Source organism: Phoca vitulina, unplaced genomic scaffold (assembly GCF_004348235.1).
Source record: "Phoca vitulina isolate PV1807 unplaced genomic scaffold, GSC_HSeal_1.0 scaffold2, whole genome shotgun sequence".
NCBI lineage: Eukaryota > Metazoa > Chordata > Mammalia > Carnivora > Phocidae > Phoca > Phoca vitulina.
In genome coordinates, this window is record NW_022589705.1 from 89,464,812 (window position 1) to 89,483,823 (window position 19,012).

At 60.0% G+C, this 19,012-nt stretch overlaps 1 protein-coding gene across 5 annotated transcripts; it reads left to right on the forward strand.

The window, feature by feature from the left end:
• Window positions 1–696: 696 nt before the first annotated feature.
• FAM131C (family with sequence similarity 131 member C) lies at window positions 697–18,880 on the forward strand. 5 transcript variants are annotated; one of them, XM_032392963.1, is made up of 7 exons: window positions 697–806; window positions 12,625–12,740; window positions 13,744–13,779; window positions 13,975–14,068; window positions 16,253–16,435; window positions 16,718–16,828; window positions 17,536–18,880. In XM_032392963.1, exons 1-7 carry the CDS (start codon window positions 785–787, stop codon window positions 17,817–17,819), a joined length of 846 nt encoding a protein of 281 aa, XP_032248854.1. In that variant the 5' UTR covers window positions 697–784; the 3' UTR covers window positions 17,820–18,880. The 5 variants fall into 5 exon arrangements, with proteins under 5 accessions (XP_032248854.1, XP_032248874.1, XP_032248844.1 ...); XM_032392983.1 differs by lacking the exon at window positions 697–806 and adding an exon at window positions 11,015–11,113; XM_032392953.1 differs by lacking the exon at window positions 697–806 and adding an exon at window positions 11,345–11,453.
• The last annotated feature ends 132 nt before the right edge of the window (window positions 18,881–19,012 follow it).

Below are 19,012 nucleotides of genomic sequence, written 5' to 3' on the forward strand. Positions count from 1 at the left end.
GGCCGCTGTTACGGCCCCTCTGTACCCCCACCCTTAGCCAGCGGGCCCGAAGCAGGAGCTGACCGTCAGAAGCCGCTGTCCCTCACAGCCAAGGGACCTCAGGCAAGGCAGTGGCATCTGTGAGCCTCAGTTTCTTCTCCTGCAAAATGGGCGTAATGGAATTAGTGTTACTGCGCTCCGCCAGGTGTCTGGTCCAGGTTGTTAAACTAAGGTTGTGTGCTTTGTGCTCCAAATGCTGGAATCTCCGCGCCTCCCCCCCTCCGCCCTCTTCCCCGACCTTCGGCCCGGGTCACCAGGTGGCGAGAAGGGAGGGCCAGAAGGTCCCTCCCCTCTCCCCCGCTCCCGCCCCCTTTCGCTCCCGCCCTCCCGCCCTCCTCACCCCGCCCCCGCCAGCCCTCACCCGCGCCCCCCCTCGGCCCTCCCGCATCCTCCTCCTCGCCCCGCCCCCCGTCCACTGACCCCGCCCCCCAGCCCGGGCTGCGGCCCCAGGTGCGCGCGGCTCGGGCTCCCCGACTTGGGGCGAGCGCTCCCCCGGGGCCCCCCCGCCCGCCCGCCCGCCGTGCTCCCCGCGACTGGCAGGAGCGGGTGCGGCGCGGGAGGCGGCGGCGGCGGGGACGACCCGGCGGGAGCCGTGGGGAGCCGAGCGGAGGGAGCCCCAGCCCCTGCCCAACCGCCCGCCCGCCCGCCGCGCCGGCGCCGCGCGTGAGCCCCGGGCCCGCGGAGACATGAACGCCCGGCGGCCCGACGCACCCGAGGCGCAGCGGCCCGGCCCCGCGGCCCCGTGATGGGCTCCTGCGTGTCGCGAGGTGAGGGGGCCGCCGGCCGGGTGGGGGTCGGGGCCCGGGGCCGCCCCGGAGGAGCCTGGAGGGGTGGGGGTGGGGGGGCGACCCGGCCTTCCCCGACCGGCAGCACCCCACCCCGCCCCCCACCGAGCCCCAGGGGACACGGTGCCCCCCCACCCCGGGAGGACAGGGGGTGGGGGTGGCAGCGCAGAGGGAGAGCAGGGGGAGGTCGCCGCAGCTCCAGCCGGGCTTGGAACCACACCCAGGCAGGTGGCGCGAAGCAGGGTCGCTTCCATCCCAACAGCCACACGCCCCCTGTCGCGTGCTCTGGAGACGAGGGAGGCTTCTGGCTGCTCCTGGCTTCTCTGGAGGGCCGGTGGCGGCCCCGGGAGAACAAGCCGACTCTCCTTCCCACACTTCCCCAAGACACAGGCCTGACTTGCTCAGCGCCCCCACTTCTGTCCCCTTACCCCATGCGCTGTCTTCAGAGTCTCTGAATCCCCATGGACAGCAGTGAGTTGATGGAGATGAACAGGTTATATGGAAGGTATCCCTTCCCCCACTCTCATCCCTAACTCCCCACCCCACCCCCATCCTCAGTCAGGGGAGGGGAAGGGACAGAGAAAGCTGATGTTTCTGGGAACTCCTGGGCCTTTCTTCTGTCTTGTGCAGGCGCCCTCTGCTCTCCTCTTGCACTTCCCAAGGTGGTACCCCAGGCGTTGGCGGGAGCTGCCCTGGGGGAATGGCAGTGGAGTCCTACACAGAGCAGGGGGACTGGGGGTAGAGGTGATTGAGGCCTTGGCTGCAGCTCTGCAAACCCACTGACCCCCAACCCTGGGGGCTGCCACCCCACCCACCACCCCCAAAACTTGGGGTGTGAACAGGCCTTGGGGAGGGGCTGCACAGGCCCTGGGTGGGGGGGGCTTGTGCTGGGGGATGCTGGGCAAGGAACACAACACCCCCACCCCCCCTCCTCTGGCCTCTAAGGGGCTCACCAGTCCATGTGGGACATTCAGGTAAGTGGCTTAGGATGTCTCAGGAGGGTGTCAGGGCTGGAATCATGGGTGGGAGTTAGGTTGTGTGAGGTTCATTCACTTATTCATTCATCAACCTGGTATTAGCCTGGTTCTTACTGTGTACCAGGCACTGTGCACATGCTGGGCATCTAGTGGGGATGAGTCCAGCACAGCCCCTGCCCTCGTGAGGCCGACAGCTTGCCAGAGGGGAAGTTAATTTTAAGAGGGAAGAGTATTTAGGGTTCTTCAGGACTGGCAGGCGCTCAGTGTGTCTCCAGAAACCCAAAGGCTCTGGGCAGGCTTTGGGTGTTGGGGATCTGGGATTGGGTGTTTCCTTGGCGACCGCGTCCCTTCCCTGTCACTTGGCCATCCCACACCCGGGGCCCAGCCTGTGAGCCACAGACCCACTGAACACAGTCCAGGGGCCAGGAGGAAGAGCTGCCTGCCAAGGTCAGGCTGGTGCTCCGGTCCCTGGACCCCCCACCGGGGCTGGCTCCCTCTGCTGTGCCTGCTTGAGGTCACACAGACTGAGGATGGACTTTCTTCGCCCTTCCTTCTGTGGCTTGAGCTCCCGAGTGCCACCTCCAGATCTAGTTGTGTATTCGAACCTTGTCCCCTTCCTGAGGGGGTGGCACTTACAGTCTCGACATGCAGCAGGCAAGCTGGATAAAGGTAAAGAAGGGACAAGATACTGGAGCAGAGGACAACCGCGGTCTCAGCGACTGAACCCTAAGTGGAGGGCACACCCCCCTCCAGCTGTCACTAATACTCTCAGAGCGCTTCCGGCTTACCAGGTGCTGGTTGGAACATTTTAGGCACAGCTAGCTAAGTTGGGGTAGGTACTATCACAGTCCTCATTTTACAAATGGGGAAACGGAGCGGGGGGGGGGGGTAGCTGAGTGCCCTGAACAAAGCTAGGCCTGTGTCCCGAGCCTCTGCACTGCACCCCCGGCCCACAGTTGCCTGACCTGCTCCTCTCCAGGGGCAGGCTTCCGTGAGCTGAGCCCCGGGCCTGCTCTCCACACCTACACCCAGTGCCAATAACCACCCCACTCTCCAAGCACTTCCCTGGGCCTGGTCCGCAGTCCTGAAGCCAGGCCAGGGATTGCGAGGCTCCTGCTGACACCGAGCCCAGAGCCTGCACCCAGCTAGGGCCGCCCAAGCCCCAGGTACAGGCCAGAGCTGGGAGAGCCTCCGCACGCCAGCAGGGGGCGGCTGTTCGCTTCTCTGTGCCAGGCCTGAGAGGTTAGGGGTGCAGACTCTCGAGCCAGCCAGCCTAGGTTCCCATGCACCATTCCCTAGCTCTGTGACTTCAGCAAGTTACTTAACCTTGAATGTGTATCTCAGTGTTCTCATCTCTAAAATGGGACCAATACCAATATTGATGTCCTAGGGTTGCTGGGCAGGGATTAAATGACTTAATTCATGTAAAGCACTCAGACCGGTACCTGGCACGTTTAGCTATTTCTTTCATTTTAAATTTGTTGTTATTACCCTTCTGTGCAGACAGCTAAGCGAGACCCTCTTGGCTGAGAAAGGGGACACTATGGAGGCTTCCAGCCCCATCCTGCCGCATGGATGCCTCATGGCAGGCACTCAAGGTGCTGAGGACTTGGGGAAAGTGATGGGGACCAGAGTAAGGCAACACATGCTGTTTCCAGGAGCTGTTTTGTGTTGTCATCTACTTTTTTTTTTTTTTTAAGATTTTATTTATTTGAGAGAGAGAGAGAGAGAGAGCAGGGGGAGGGGCAGAGGCTAAGCAGGCTCCATGCTGAGTGCAGAGCCTGATGCAGGGCTCGATTTCATGACCCTGAGATCATGACCTGAGCCGACATCAAGAGTCAGACCCTTAACGAACTGAACCACCCAGGTGCCCCGTTCATCATCTACCTTTAAGCTACTGTTTGCCAGGAGCTTATCCTAAGCCAGGCTTAGCCTTTTTACTCTTCTGACCTTCTCATTCAACCCTGGGAAGGGAGATGTAGGGCTCAGAGACAGGAAGAGTCTTACCTTAGGTCACACAGCCAGGACACGGAAAGGCAAGATTTGTTTTTTTTTTGTTTTTTTTTTAAAGATTTTATTTATTTATTTGACAGAGAGACATAGTGAGAGAGGGAACACAAGCAGGGGGAGTGGGAGAGGGAGAAGCAGGCTTCCCGCGGAGCAGGGAGCCGGATGCGGGGCTCGATCCCAGGACCCTGGGATCATGACCTGAGCCGAAGGCAGACGCTTAACGACTGAGCCACCCAGGCGCCCCTGGAAAGGCAAGATTTGGATTCAGGTCTGAGTTAGCCCAGCGCCTGAGCGGGGAGCCGCTGCCCTTTGCTTTCTGATGCGCCCCCTGGAGACAGGTCCTGAGTGCATGGCCAGTGCTTAAAAAAAGCAACCCTCTGGAATAACTCTTGTGGTTGGTATTTGCTTGGGGCTTTGCTGCCCCAAGGGAGCAACATGTGTAGGGAGCAGGGGGAGTTAATATCTATTCCCCTCTCTCTAGCTCCAGGGTCTCTCGGGGCCCGCCCCATGCCCCTGGCACTGGAACCTCTCCACCTGCCCCAGCCTTGTCCTCCAACCAACCCATCAGCCTCCTGGCCTCACCGTGGGGGTCTCAGTGCCCTGGGCCCTGGGGCTTGTGAGGACAGAAATTGGGGACTGAAGTCTTTCTTCTGGAAGGTCAGACATCTCTTATGTCTGGGAGAAGGCTCCAGCTCTGTAGGGGCTGGCAGAGCACCCCACGGTACCCAGGGCCAACCAGTACCCCTCCCAGCCTCCTAGCGCTGTCTCACTTTGGCCCCTGCAGAACCAGTGAGCCGTCTGACACTGAAGAAGGAGTCGATGGGGCCTTCCGCCATCACAAGGGAGCTCACTGTCTGAGGAGAGAGATATAACCTTGCCCTAGGGGTAGTCTAATGGGGGAGGCAGGACACGGACATGGACACACCCACAGAAAAATAGCCTGAGGAGATCAACACTGGCTAGTGGTTTGAGCACAAGCTTTGGAATTTCAGACTGGCTTAGGTTTGAACCCCATCTCTGACACTTATTAGCTGGTGACTTTGGAGAAGTGATTTAACTTTTCTGAGCCTCAGTTTCTCCATCTGTAAAAACGGGCATAATGATACCTACTTTGCAGGGTTTTAGTGAGAGTTAAACAAGAGATAATGGATGAAAAGGCCTAAGACAGTATCCCACACATAGTAGGTGTTCAATAAATAGTGGCAGCAAATCATTGCCGGCCAGACTTTGCTTATTAAGGCTGTTGGTGGCCTATTACAGCTGAGGCCAATCTAGGCAGGCTGCCTGGAGGAGGTGAGGTTAGAGCAGGACGGGCTCTAGGATAGCTTGTCAAAGAGACTGAGCCCCGGGATGGCAGAGGAAGTAGAAAGGAGCTGAGGTGTGTGGAAGGTCCTGGAGAAGAGCCTGTTGTCTCCCTCTATCCTTGGTTGGGGATAGAAACGGACCCCCTTGTGCTGCATCAGCTCCCTGATGAAGTTACCACTGTGGGCCTGGTGATTTATAAACAAATGTCCTAGGGAGCAGGAGGGCACTTTGTCCACTTGAGGCCAGGCCTCTGCCAAGGTCAGAGGGACGGCCTGCTGTCATGGCAGCGACTCACCAGGCAGAGAGGACAAGGGCTCACTCTTGGTGGCCTCCCTCTGCAGAGCCCCCAGGGTGAGCACCAGTCCGAGGGGCAGGACCAGAGGTCGGCAGCGGGGACTGAGATCTGTCCTGTGGCCCAGAAAGAGGACCAGGTCCGGGAGCTGAGCGGGACAGAGCAGATGCTGTGGCAGGTGCTTCATCCTCTGGTAGCCCTTCCCCGGGGAGCGCGGGCATCCTCATGTCACAGGTGAGAGCCCTCGGCTCGCAGGGCCTGTGCCGCACGCCCACAGCCCTGGCTGGCAGTGACAAGCCGGGATTAGACCCGGGGCAGGGACTACGAAAGGAACACTGGGCCCGCTGGGTTCTCCTCGGAGGCAGGGAAAGGGCCTGGACCTCGGTGGGCCGGCAGCACACACAGGGGTGGGGGGGGGCGGCTGGCTGGAGGACTGTGTGGTGCACTCAGGCGTCCTGAGAAGCTTAGAGGGGAGGCCTACAGCTGTCCAGGGAGGGGAGGGTAAGGGGCTTCGGACCCAGGCTACTGCTCTGTTACTGTGTGCTTTCAAGAAGTTTACCCTCTCTGGGCTGCTGGGAAAGAACAGGGTTAACCTTGGGCCCTCCCTGCCCTCCTGGGGTGCAGAGCCCTGGGAGACACTCTGGGGGCAGATGGCAACCCCAGTGTCTAACGGGCTGGGACTCGAGCACCAAAGAACAGCTAAAGGGGCTAGATGGCTCGGAGACAGGGGAGAGGAGACTGAGCTGCAGACTCACCCAAGGAACAAGCAGAGAAAGCCAGGGTGGGTGCTGTGCAGCAAGGGGGGTTTAGGTTAGACATCAGGAGGTACTGTCTGGGTGGTTGGACTCTACAGCAGAAGGAGGGGCTGGGGTGAGAAGGCAGGAAGCATCCCTGGTAGGCAGAAGAGCGCTCTGCTGGAAGGCAGAGGGAAGGAGGAGACAGGAGACAGGAGACCTCTGGATGACACTCCTCTCCTTGAAGGGCCGAGATGGCCCCCTCCAAGTTGCCAGGGCAACCGGAGGCTTGTCACTGCTGTGGCCAGGGGAGGTGGGGGAGGGAGCAGGTCTGAGCAGGGGCCTCAGACCTTGAGGTCGGAGGAGTAGGGTGTGGACTAGGGAGGAAGGGGGCACCCACAGGAGCCGTGGCCAGGGGTCCCCTCAGGCTACCCCCAGTCCCCACCCCGCATGAAACACTGTGTTTTTCCAGTTGCTGGTGACGTGGCCGCCGGTCCCAGCTGGGCGAAGAGCAGCCTGTGATTTCACCCTGGGCTGCTCCATTACCTGACGTCTCCATGGCAACCAGCCCGTGACATCACGGGGCCAAAGTCCTCAGGGGGAGAAGGCGGCTTTGGCGGAGGCTCCTGCAGCCCAGCCGAGGCCGGGGAGGGGTGGCGGCCAGGAAAGCTAGAGAGGGGCTCGGAGCCAGGAATCCTCCAAGCCAACCTTGACCAATGACCTTGTTCCAGTCATGTGTGCTCCAGGCCTTTGACTCGGTGCTCAGCTCCCCGTGCTCCCCGGCCGGCAGTGCACGGTTTTAAAACAGCTTCAGGGACGGCCAGGGGCCCTAGAAATATTCCACACCTCGCAGAGTTCCCGGGGACAGCCTGGAGCCAGCACCCCTCTGCCCGCACCCCGGCGGGCCCCTGCTTATGTGCGCTGGAATCTCAGGAGCGGTGACTTTTCAAACGTTTTTGACTAGAACCCGGAGGAATGCATATATTTTGCATCACGACCCGGCACACGCTTAGAACATTCTTACCGCAGGTGTGTGTGTGCACACATCTGTGTGGGTGCATGGGGGCCTGTGCAATTTAAACCGAAGTTTCATGACACAATACTTAACCTGACTCCTCAATAGGTTCTGGAATTTTCTGTTCAATTCTATTTTATTTTTTACACATATGACCTAGTCAGTGGCTTGCATGACCCGCTGAAGGATGTGCCCCCCCGGCTTGGACACTGCCTTTGAGGGGGCTGGAGCCTAGTGTTTGTACACATGGAGACTCTGAAGCTCAGGGAGGGGCAGGCCTACCTCAAGGGCACACAGCCCGGACTTGGGATAAAGAGCAGATGTGCCGAATGCTCTGGTGCGTAAGCACATGGCTCAGCCCACCCCGCTCTTGGCTCCTGGGTGACTGAGCTCTGAGTTCAGGGGTGGGGGCGTCAGTCCTAGCTCTACCTGCCTTTTCTTGCCCTGTTTCAGACAAGCTCATTCAGACCTCGTTCACCTGCCCGCCGGTAACAGTCTCCAGGTCAATCTCACAACACTCTGATCCCTTAGGGATCCTAAGTCCAGTCCAGTGTGGACGGAGACTTCCACCTCATGTCCTTTTTTTTTTTAAAGATTTTATTTATTTATTTGACAGAGAGAGCACAAGCAGGGGGAGGGGCAGAGGGAGAGGGAGAAGCAGGCTTCCCGCTGAGCAGGGAGCCCGATGCGGGACTCGATCCCAGGACCCCGGGATCATGACCTGAGCCGAAGGCAGACGCTTAACGACTGAGCCACCCAGGCGCCCCTCCACCTCATATCCTGTTCAGTGTTCGCTTCGGCCCTCCAGCCAGGACTGGCCGCACCTTCTTCTGCTGGCCTCCCTCCTCTCTGGGTCCCGTACTCTGACACGCTGGGGTCTGGCATGAGGAACTTGAGAAAAAGTGGTCAAGAGATTTTTATTTATCTGGAGCTCTGGTGGTTCGTCTTGGCTGCCACTGGCTCCCTGTTGAGGCAGAGTTTGATGAGCAACGGGCCAGGCCCTGCGGCAGGTGCTAGAGCTATGGTGGCGAATAAAGCTGATGAGGACCAGCAATCAGAGAGCTCATGGTCTAGTGAGAGACGGTGAACAAGGAAACGGACACATAACTTAAAGAAGGAATGTCACCATGAAGAAGGACAGAAAATCAGGAGATAGGAAAGGACGGGTGCCGTTAAACAAGGTGGCTGGAGGCCTCCCTGAGGTTCTAACATTTGAGCAGAGGCCTGAATATAGTGAGGGAGTGAACCTGCAGCTATGTGGGAGGAGAGTGTTCCAGCTGGAGGAAAGGTGCAGCCAGTGCAAAGGCCCTGAGGCAGGAGTGTGCTTGGCGTGTCTGAGCGACCAGTGTGGCTGGAGTGCAAGAGGGAGAGTGGTGGAAGAGGAGGTGGCAGGGGGGCCACGGGCCCCAGGTTAGCATGTGTGAGTTCTCCCAGGGGCTGTTTTGGGTGGGGCCTGCCCACAGCAGAACCCGTCATGAGAGATCTGACCTGGTTTGACCTTTTCCCTTCCCTGCCCAACTCCCTTGCCCGCTAGGGAGGGCAAAATTGCCCACCCTCCAGCCTCTGGGGGCTGGGGTCCCCCTGCCCTGCAAGCGACCCTCCTAGGGGGCACCAGCAAAACTCAAACACGGCCCCGTCCTCAGTGTTCTATTGACCCTTGAGAAACTCACAGTTCTTGCTGTGCGGGGGAAGGGAGGGCAGGCCGCTCCACCGCCCCTTCCCGTCCCAGCTGTGCAGACATCCGACCTGGGGTGGGGCGGGTGGGTAGGATGCTGGCCTCTCCTTCGCAAGCATCCCGGATCTCTGCAGGGGAGTGTCTGAGAGCCCCTCACTTCGCTTGTGGGGAGCAATAGGTGGTCAGAGTCCAAGGGATGGTGGGTGGCTGGAGTAACAGAGCCTGTTTGAACCACCTTGAAGAGGGTGTCTGCTCCCCCACCCTTGACAGTGGCCTTCTTCCAAAGTGGGGCACGTAGCGCCCCCTTTGTTCTGGTTCGGATGCTGGTAGGCAGTACCTGAAGAGCAAGACCAGTCAACTGCCCATTTTACAGATGAAGAAATGGAGGATCCGGGCGGTAAAGTCAAGGTCCCACAGGTAGTAGAGGGCCGAGCTGGGATTTGAACGGGCCCATCTGGCACCAGAACCTCACCCAGTCTCTGGAGCAGCGACTCAGGAGCAGACCCTGAAATGAGGATTTGGGTACAACTGGTATGTGAGGGAGATCCTCCAGAGGAAGGAGTGGAGAGAGGAGACGGGCCACAAAAGCATCTGTCGCCCTGCAGGGATGGCCACAGCCCGATCCCACAGGGGCTCTGAGTTTTCCAACCCCCAAACCAAGGATCCGGGGTCCTGCACCTCGCGACACTGCCGGAGGGCAACATAAATTCAGCTCCAGTTGCCGGAGGGCGGCAAAGCCCATGGGACAGGGCCGTGGGTGCGCAAAACCAGAGAAAGCGATCCGAGGGCATGTGGGGGGTCAGTGGGGCACCCTCGCTGTCCTCTAGCGCTCCGTCCTCCCCTCCATGCTAACACCTTCCCAAGACTTCTAGTTGGTGCGTTAGCCCACCGCCCACGGCCCATGAGCGCCCAGCTCTGCCTCTGGGGGCACCTGACACCTCCCACCTCCAGCCTGCAGACGTTCCCTGGCCTCCGCTTCCTCCAGGAAGCCCTGCGTGCTTCCATGCTGTCAACTTCTGCAGCTCTGCCCATGGGTTGTCAAAGCCAGGGAAGGATGGTGGGAGCCTGCGTCCAGCGCAGGACAGGCCGCAGGCCAGGACCAGTGTCCTGCAGAAGCCTCACCTCCCTGCCACGGCCCAGACACCCCTGCGCCTCACGTCTCCCAGACCTCACGACTTCGTGCAAGCTGCACACCCCACCCCCCCCTGCCTGCAACGCCCCTCTCCTGGCACCCTCTCCTGGCTAGCTCCCCCATCAGCTCTCCCGTGCAGCCCCTGACCCCCACAGAACTCATCAAAACTCCTTTTGTGCTTTGGAAGAGAGTGAGCCTCGGCATCAGAGTAACAGGGCTCAGACCCTGACCGCCCTCTACGGGCTGTGTGCCTTGGGCTAGTGAATCTAGAAAGCTGAGCTATGGATTCCTTCCTCTTTAGGTCGATGTGAGGAATCGGTGCCATCACACCAGGAGAGGGGGTGCTACTGTCCCCCCGGGGTCAGCCTTGTGTTTGAATGAGGGGCTTTGGGGCTGGTTTCCATCAGACTGGGAGCTCCCAGAGGGCAGGGATGGAGTCTTAATCCCACCTCGGCCCCCACACGCTTGCACGGTATGGACAGTACATGGATGCCCATGGGGTGAAGGAATGAACAGATGTTCAGGTGAATGAATGAACTAGAATGTCTCTCCCACTAGAATGTCAGCTCCGTGAGGGCAGAAACCATCTCTGTCTTGTTTGCCACGGTGTTCCTCGTGCCCAGGACAGTGCCTGGCACGTAGTAGGTGCTCAGCGAATACTTCTGAACGTGTCAGAAATAGATGCTTGCTCCTCTGGCTGTGGTCTCTGTTCCCACGGCCTCACATTCACCATGCGGGGAGGGACCGGACACTTCACGAAAGCTTGACTGTGATGGGGAGTGACTGGTGCCCGGTGTGGGGACAGGGAGGGCCTGTCTGAGGAGGTGACCTTGAGCTGAGACCTGAATGACACGGTTCAGGAAGATCTGGGGATGGTGTTCCAGGCGGAGGGGATAGCAAGGACAAAGAACAAGTGGGCTGTTTGAGGAGCAGCAGGGAGGCCAGTGTGGCCTGAACAGCGGGCAGCCTGGCGTGCAGGCCCCTGAAGGCCCTGGTGAGGGGCTGGCTCTCCTCAAGTGCAGTGGAAGGAAGCCAGGGGCAGGTTTTCAGCAAAGATGCAGTCTGACTTGTAGCATCCCTGTGCGGCGGGGTGGAGAGTGGGCTGTGGGCCAGGAGAGGAAGCGGAAGGCTGTGGTAGGTGGCCTCCAGGTGAGAGAGAGTGGTACCCCCAGGTGGGGAGCGGCGGTGGGGATGGAGAGGGCTCAGTCTGGAATGGAGGTTGGAGAGCCAGTAGGACTTGCTGGTTGGGGGAAGGCAGCACTCAGAGAAAACTGGATATTTGGTTGGTACAGCTGGGTGGGCTGTTGCATCATTTTCTAAAATCGGGGAAGTGGGGATGGACCTGGGTTTCCTTGAGCCGGCTGTCGGCTGTCAGGCATCCAGGAGGGGAGTTGGCTATTCAGTCGGGGGCTCAAGCAGTCAGAGCTGCAGGTGTAAATGCGGGCATCAGCCGCACATGGAGATGTCCTTGGAGAGACCCCCCTCCCAGGTGAGAAGGTGAGATGCCAGGCTGGAGAAGAGAAGGGGGACCAAGTGGGGGGGAAGCCCCAGATCTGAGATGGGCGTGGCTTGAGGGGGAGGGAGGGAGCGATGGGAGGTGTCCCAGTGCAGCTTGAAGCCAGTGAGGAGACGGAAGTCCCTGCTGGACTGTCTCAGGAAAGGCTGCCTGAAGAGGGTGGAGGAGAAAATGGGGGGAGGAAGTAGAGGTCATGCACAACTCTCTAAGTGTGGCCAGGAAGGACGCGGAGGAGTGGGCAGGGAGCTGAGGGGAAGCAGGGGTCGAGAGGTCTTTAAAGGATGGGAGATGCTGGGTTGCTTTGGTGGGTGGGGGGCTGACCCAGGGGTGAGGGTGGGGGGCAGGGATGCAGGCGAGAGTCCGGACTGGAGAGGCACGGCAGCACCTGCCGCGCTGGTGGCCGGGAGGGAGACAAGAGCAGACGACCAGAAGAGAGAGTGCAGGGCCCCTGGTGGGGGGCAGTTCAGGCTGGGGGGTCCCCAGGGTGGGGGCTGGTCTTGGATGGAGTCGGGACAGTTCTTCCTTTGTCACAGGAGGGAAAGCAGATGGTGTGGGCAAAATGCGGACACGGCAATGATTTGAGGTAGAAAAATGGGGCGATGCCTGCTGAAGGCTTCTGGACCTCCGTGAGGGATGGGGCGGCAGCCAGTAGCGGGGTGTGGGGAGGAGGCTGCCCGGGCTGCAGGTTTGAGAAGGAAAGCCGCGTGAGGTGGTCAGCCTGGTGGGAAGCAAACTTAGCGGGAACTGGAGACCTGTAGAAGGTTCCCTGGACAGTGTCCTGTGTGAGGTCGGGGACTTTCTCCAGCAACATGCTGGAGAAAGGTCCTGGTGTGGAGCAGGCGGAGGGTGAGACTGGACAGGGTTGGGAGTTGAGCGTGTCTGTGAAGGAGACCTCCTAGGCTGTGCCAGGGAGTGGGTGCTAGAATTTACGAAAATGGAGGAACAGGCAGATGGGCAAGAATTCCCGGTCTGGCTGGACTCCTCACCTTCTGTGGGCTTGGGTCTTTGTTTTCAACAAAATGACATCAGGTGCCAATAAAGTAGTGCCCATCCCTCGGGGCTAGCTTGAACAAGCCCCGTAAGTAGGAGAGTGTAGGGGTGGGGGGATGGGGTTTCTAAGTTCCTCCTGTTGTCATATTTCCAGATCTGTTCACAAGTGCCCACAAGGACTGCCCCATGCCCCAGGGCACGGACCCCCTGAACCCGGACTTGACCTCCAGCCACCCCCCCACTGTTGCTCGAGACCATGTCACTGGCAAGGTAACTGGTCCCACTTGATCCTCACCTTCACCTGCCTAGGCCCTGGTTCCTGGGATGTCCCCTACAGCATTCCACAGGGAGCTGAAACTGTTCCAATCTTCCCTCCTTGGATCAGAGCCCCTAAGGTTTGGTATGCATTTGGATGAAGGTCTGAGTCGGGCTGGGCGTCCAGGGACTTGGACCAGGACCAGAAAAGAGAGTCCTGCCATGGAGGTCTTTCCACGCAAATTACCCCAGCCTTGCAGATAACAAGTTTCCTGACCAGCCCACCACCCCTTAGCAGCCTGCCCTGCCTTCTGGAGGGTAAAGGAGTGGCTTTTTTTTTTTTTTTTTTTTAAGTTTAGTTATTTAAGCAATCTCTACACCCAACATGGGACTCAAACTCACAACCCTGAGATCAAGAGCCACCTGCTCTGCCGACTGAGCCAGCCAGGTACCCCAAGAGTGGCATTCTTAGTCCACTGCATTAGGAGGAGCTTGCTGGGGGCCTCAAATCTTGGTGCATAATTTCCACCCCACCCCCAGAGCTTGTGGCTTGAACCTACCAATTGATATAATTACTCTTTTTTTTTTAGCACATACCACATGCTAAGTTATGCTAGACACTGTCGATGTCATGTCATTTGCGTCCCCACAACCCAAGATAAATGGCATTTATCACCATTTTACAGAGGAAGAAACTGATGTTCTGAGCTCTTAAGGCCCTAGTCTAAGGATACCCGGGTAGAAAGGGCAGAGTCAAAGCTCGAACCCAGGTCCGATCGACGCCCTGCACCTGCTGCTTTCCTGGCAGAGCTACCATGGCCCCCCACCCCGCCCCATGTCTTTCTCTGCATGGCGGTGAGGAAACCCCAGGGGGGCCCGACCCAGGAGTAGGCAGAGCCCGGACCTCAGGGAATAGCAGAAGGCTGACCCGCACCACCACCCGGGGCTCGAGGACTCGTGCCATCTGCTGGCACCATCTGCCAGGCCCTGCCTGACCCTCTTGCTCCTCTCGTTTTAGGACAAACAGATGGATTTCTGTTGGGATCCTTGGCAGGTCAGTGCGCTTTGCCCATCCCCTGGTCTAGCCAGCCACCGCGGACACCGTCCCTCTCGCTCTGCAGCGCCAGCCTGGGCCCACAGCCCTGCCAGCCCTGGGGGAGGGGGCCTCACAGGGATGGAGGTGGCCGGGAGATGTCCTCTGGCTGGCAGGTCTGCCCCACTCTACTCACCCCTCGTGTCCTTCCTGCAGAGGTGCTTCCAGACCACCAACGGCTACCTGTCTGACTCCAGGTCCTGCTCCAGCAACTACAACGTGGCGGCTCTGGCCACCTCGTCCCTTGTGGGTAGGCTCCGACGGCCCTGTCCTGCCCTGGGGTTCGCGCGGCCCAGCCCTCACCCCTTGCTGCGGGCAGGGCAAACAGAACTGCAGCTGGAAGGCGTGCAGCCCGTCGGAGCCAACATTTCCTGGATCCACGCTCCACGCCGGGTTCTGCAGGGATGAGTGACTTAGGGTTCCCGTCCCCCCACCCCCTGTTAAGTTGTTGGGGGTTCCCGAAGCTGTGAGGGAATGGCCCCAGTCTTTCAGAAGTTGGCCTCCCCGGCTTCTGCGGCAGGTGCAGTCTGCCCATCACCCCGCCGTGGGTCGGGTTCCCCAGAAGCAGAGCCCCAGATGGGAATTGTGTGAGCGATTTATGGAGGTATTGTTCTCAAGGGCAAATTGTAGGAGTGAGGGCATCGGGACCGGGCAAGGGAAGGAGCTCAGCAAAGATGGGGCTGCGGGAGGAATCTGTCCCAGCCCGATCCCTGGGGAGCTCAGGAGCCCAGATCGAACCACGGAACTTAGGCTGCCGCCTGCTTGGGTATCAGTCCCCCGTTGGTCGGTGGTGGCCCCTGGGAAGGCTCTCCCTGGGTGGGGCTGCTCCCATCAGCTAAGGGCAAGTCTCTGGAGAGGGCTGCCGGTGGGAGGCAGCAGCAGCTGGGAGGTAGGTACGCAGGCCAGCAGAGGGGTCTCCGGGGGCCGCCTCCGCCTCTGCCCCCGTCACCCACAGCACACCTTCCGGGCCATTCTCAGCTGGCCAGCTCTTTGCCCACCACTCTGTTCCCTGTACCTCAGGCTCACGTCTCATTAAATCCCTCACAGCTCCTCAGAGTGCCCGTGCTGCCCTCCCTCCCATTTGCCTCGACTCTTCCCCCACCCCTTCCCTCTGCCTCACCTGCCCTGCAGGGGCCACTCGAACCACCTCCTCTAACCACCTCCTCCAGAACTTTTCTCTGGTTGCCCGCACTCCTAGCTTGGGAGCAGGGTCGGGGGGGTTCTCCCCCTTCTTCCTCACCTCCATCTTTCCCATTTTCTCAGTATCGTGTCTTTAGCTTCCTTTGTGGACACCCCATCTTGCTTAAATATTGCCAATCCTCATGTCACGGCTCTGAGACCCCAGGGTCTGTATGCTCAGCCTTGGTTCAGAGAGATGCTGAATCATTCCTGACAGCCCTGTTTGTCCACTTCCACATCGAGGTGGTCTACTCCTGAGAGCCCCTCAGGCCCTCCTCCCCACTGCCCAGCCCCTGTCCTGTCTCTTGCTGGATCTCTTCAATGGCTCCTGATGGTGCCTGGTCTCCACCCTTGGCCCCATCCTCTAATTGGGATGCTCTTCCTAAACAACAGATCTAACCTGTCACTCTCTTGCTTATTACCCTGCTGTGGCTCCCCATTGCTAGAAGGAAAACTCTGGAGTCCTCAGCTTGGCTCTCTCAGCCCTAAGTCTTGCCCCTGATGGGCTGCCCAGCCTTTTCTGCCATCCCAGTCTTAGTATTGCCCCCATATCTCACCCCTGGCAGTCCCGGAATCATGCCAGATTCTGCCATGCCTTCCTCCTCATCTCATCTCTGAAATAGTCTCCAGTCTTGCCTCCATCTGTCCAACGCACCTACAAACCTACCAATTTACATGTAAAGTTCAACCCCGGTCCACCTCTTCCAGGAAGCCTTCCCGGTCTGCTGCATCCCACACAGGTCTCCCTCTCAGCAGAGCTGGCACTGGCCTTGGCATAGGGGGTGCTCTCTCAGAACTGGCTAAGTAATGGATAAAGGGAGAGGGCTGGGTGGATCTTGAGTGGATCCTTGAGTGGATCTTCTAGGACAGAAGGGTCTGAACCCGGTCAAAGGGAATGAGGGATGTGGCAGGTCTGGGGGAGAAGCACCAGGTGGAGGGGAACATTGCCTGGGAGTAGGATGTTGGGAGGGCATGGGGCCCCTGCATGGGTGGGGATCTAAGTAAGGTGGGGCCTTGGGGCTCGGGGAGGGTGTGGGGTGCAGAGTGGGCATAGGCGCTGGTTGGGTAGGAGCACTTGTGGAGACAGATTCAGGGCTTTGTGGGTTTGGGGCTGTGAGGACACGGCATGGGGCGAGTACAGAGCACTGAATGGTTGTGGGGTACAAGCCACTGGCTGGGCCTGCGGTAGTGGGGGTGGGCCCCTGGGCAGGGTTTTGGGTCAGAGCAGTCTCCCAGCTGCCCTCAATGCTCCCAGGGGTGGTGCAGAGCATCAAGGACCACATCACAAAGCCCACGGCCATGGCACGTGGCCGCGTGGCCCACCTCATCGAGTGGAAGGGCTGGTGCGCTCAGCGGTCACGCTGGGAGCTGTCCCCCGCTGAGGATGAGCATTACTGCTGCCTGCCCGATGCGCTGCGTGAGGCCCGATTTGCTGCAGGTCAGTGGCTGGGGGCGGGGGAACCTGGGGACGGGGACTGGTTGGGGCTCTGGTCCTTAGGGGACCGAGGGTCGCCACATGGGCCTTGTCGAGGCAGGGCAAAACAATGCCATGGGGTGGACAGGGCGTTCGGGGGGCCATCTGATCACCGGGGCCCGGATGGTCAGCCCAGCAAACCGCTAGGCTGTTGGGTGCCAGGCCATCCTGGCGCTGCGCTACCCCCCCGCCCTGCCGTGTCCCTGCTGAGCTGGGTCTCGCTGTCCCCCCCCCGCCCCCCCGCAGGGGTTGCTGAGCAGTTTGCTATCACAGAGGCCACACTGAGCGCCTGGTCCTCGCTGGACGACGAGGAGCTGCACCTCGAGAACGGCCCTCAGGACATGGTCCAGCTCCAGGGTACTGCCCGGGTGGGCGCCCGGGCGGGGTGGGTGGAGCAGAGCAAGGGCTGGGTGCCTGCCACCAAATGCACGGTGACCTCGGACGAGCCCCTCCTGCCCTCCGCCTGGGTTTCTGCATCCGTGGGCTGGAGCGGGGGATCCTTGCCCTGCCCACTGCCCACCGGGCGCCGTAGCATAAAGGAAAGAACGAGTGTGGTCACGGGCCAGGGAATGAAGCGCTTACCGAGTTCCCTGGCCATTTCACTTCATCCTCACCACACCTCTAAGAAGGAGGCCCTGTTATTATGTCCATTTTACAAATAAGGGAACCTGAGGCACCAGGAAACTCACCCTGGGTTACAGCTCAAGGCACCAGAGTCAGGATCTGAACCTTAATACCAAGCACAGCCAACCACCTTTCCAGAACCCCAGGTCACTACTGAGGGCCTGGTCCTGGGTGACCTGCAGGCCCATTATCTTACTTAATCCTCCCCGCCGCGCAGGCTGCTGTTAACTCCTCCAACTCGCTCCACCAGCCCTATAACCCCCAGGGAGAAACTGGGGCTCAGAGAGGCTTGCCCGAGGTCACACAGCTCGGCAGTGACCAAGCAGGATTTGGAGGCCAGCCTTCTGCCCCTCACCTTCCCTCACACACCAGGAGAGGGTGAGGAGCAGGGTCTGGGACTCCGTTCCTCACGCTCCCTACCCCTCCCGTTGGTTTTCCAGACCTGGAGAGCGTCTACCTGCAGGACAGTCTTCTGAGTGACCCCTCACAGGATGACAGTCTTCTGGCCTTCTCCTCCCCTGGCCTCTCTCCCGACGGCTGGCCCTCACCTGACGAGCCCCCCATCACAGCTGTCGGCCCCCAGCCCCCCAGCCCTGAACAACAGCATCGGCTGCAGCTGCCTCGGGGCCTGGGGCCTGAGGGTGGGGCCCATCTGCAGGGTTCCCTCCCCTCGGTGGACAGCATCTCCCTCCCGGAGGAGGAGGACGAGGTGTTCTATAACTGAGGTGGGGGCTGTGTGCCTCGGAGCCTCCTCATACTGTGACCTTGCCTGGTGGGCAGCCCGGGCAATCAGGATGTTGGGGTCTGGGCTGGGCATTTCTTGACCCCTCAGGGCAGGCAGAGGGTGGGTGCAGCAGGGATGGGGGGCCAGCACTCCCTGTGGACCATTCTGTGCCTCCATGGACCTGCCCCAGCAGTGGGAGCCATAATCCCCCTTCTCCCTTCTTTACTTGGCTCACGTGGGCACCTTCCCCTGTGGGGTTTCCGCCATCGGTGAGCTCGAGGACTCTCAGCAGGCACCAGGCCAAGCTGCCCAGAGGAGCCGGCCGCTGGGCCCCCGGGCAGACAGCCACAGAAGGACCTGGGAGACCCCCTTGGAGTGGGGCCTGGGGACCCTGCCTTGACCCTGGGGCTCAGTCCTCCCCCCTCCCTCTGTGTTTGTGCCCCCCATCAGAGGCGGGACAGCCTCTTTGGTAGCTAAGCGTCTGCTCCTCGGCTCCCTTCACGAGGATCTCTGTCTTTGGAGTGTCTGTCTGTCCCTTACTCTCTGAACCTGTCCCTGGTGCCCCTGCCCCCTTCCTTGCACCCTCCTCCCACCTCCCGGAAGGTTCTCTGCAGACATTAAAGTGTGGGATTCACCCTGGATGAACTTGGCCTAGTCTCTGGGGGAAGGGGTGTCCGCGAGCCCCTGGGGTAAGGGGGTTCTAGAGGGATTTAGGGGAGGACCCCTACCCCCCCCAGCATACAGGTGGTCAACCTATGCCACCCAGCCAGGAGAGCCCATGGGAGATGCCCAGGGTCATGTGGGGCCCCTGGAACCACACCTGGGGACACTGCTTTATCAGCCCCGGCTCAGCCAACAAGGAAGCTGGGGTGAGGGTGACTGGGCCACAGGGTCCTTCTTATACCTGAGGACAAGCATCATAAGACCTGATGGGGGACCTGCTCACCTACCCTATCTCCCTGCCAGGAAGGGGGCGCAGGAGGAGCGGTGGGAGGCCAGGGACACGGGCCCGCGAGGCCCACGTGGCCGCCAGGGGGCGCCAAGAGCTCACTCAGGGCCAGCACAGGTCTGTCCACACCCTTGTTGCTGAGAGAGAGTCTACAGCTCTGGGAACCAGCTTTATTTTTCTCAGGAGCCTCTGGTTGGGAGTCCTACAACCCCAGAGGGCATCTGTGCCTGCCCTTGCTGAAAGC

What these genes read in the sequence shown, in the direction of transcription:
- FAM131C (XM_032392953.1), top strand. Translation starts at nt 11,402, where the DNA reads ATGCGGGCATCAGCCGCACATGGAGATGTCCTTGGAGAGACCCCCCTC. An exon ending in TGGAGAGACCCCCCTCCCAG is followed by an intron (nt 11,454 to 12,624) that starts GTGAGAAGGTGA and finishes TCATATTTCCAG; the next exon opens with ATCTGTTCACAAGTGCCCAC. An exon ending in TGAGGCCCGATTTGCTGCAG is followed by an intron (nt 16,436 to 16,717) that starts GTCAGTGGCTGG and finishes GCCCCCCCGCAG; the next exon opens with GGGTTGCTGAGCAGTTTGCT.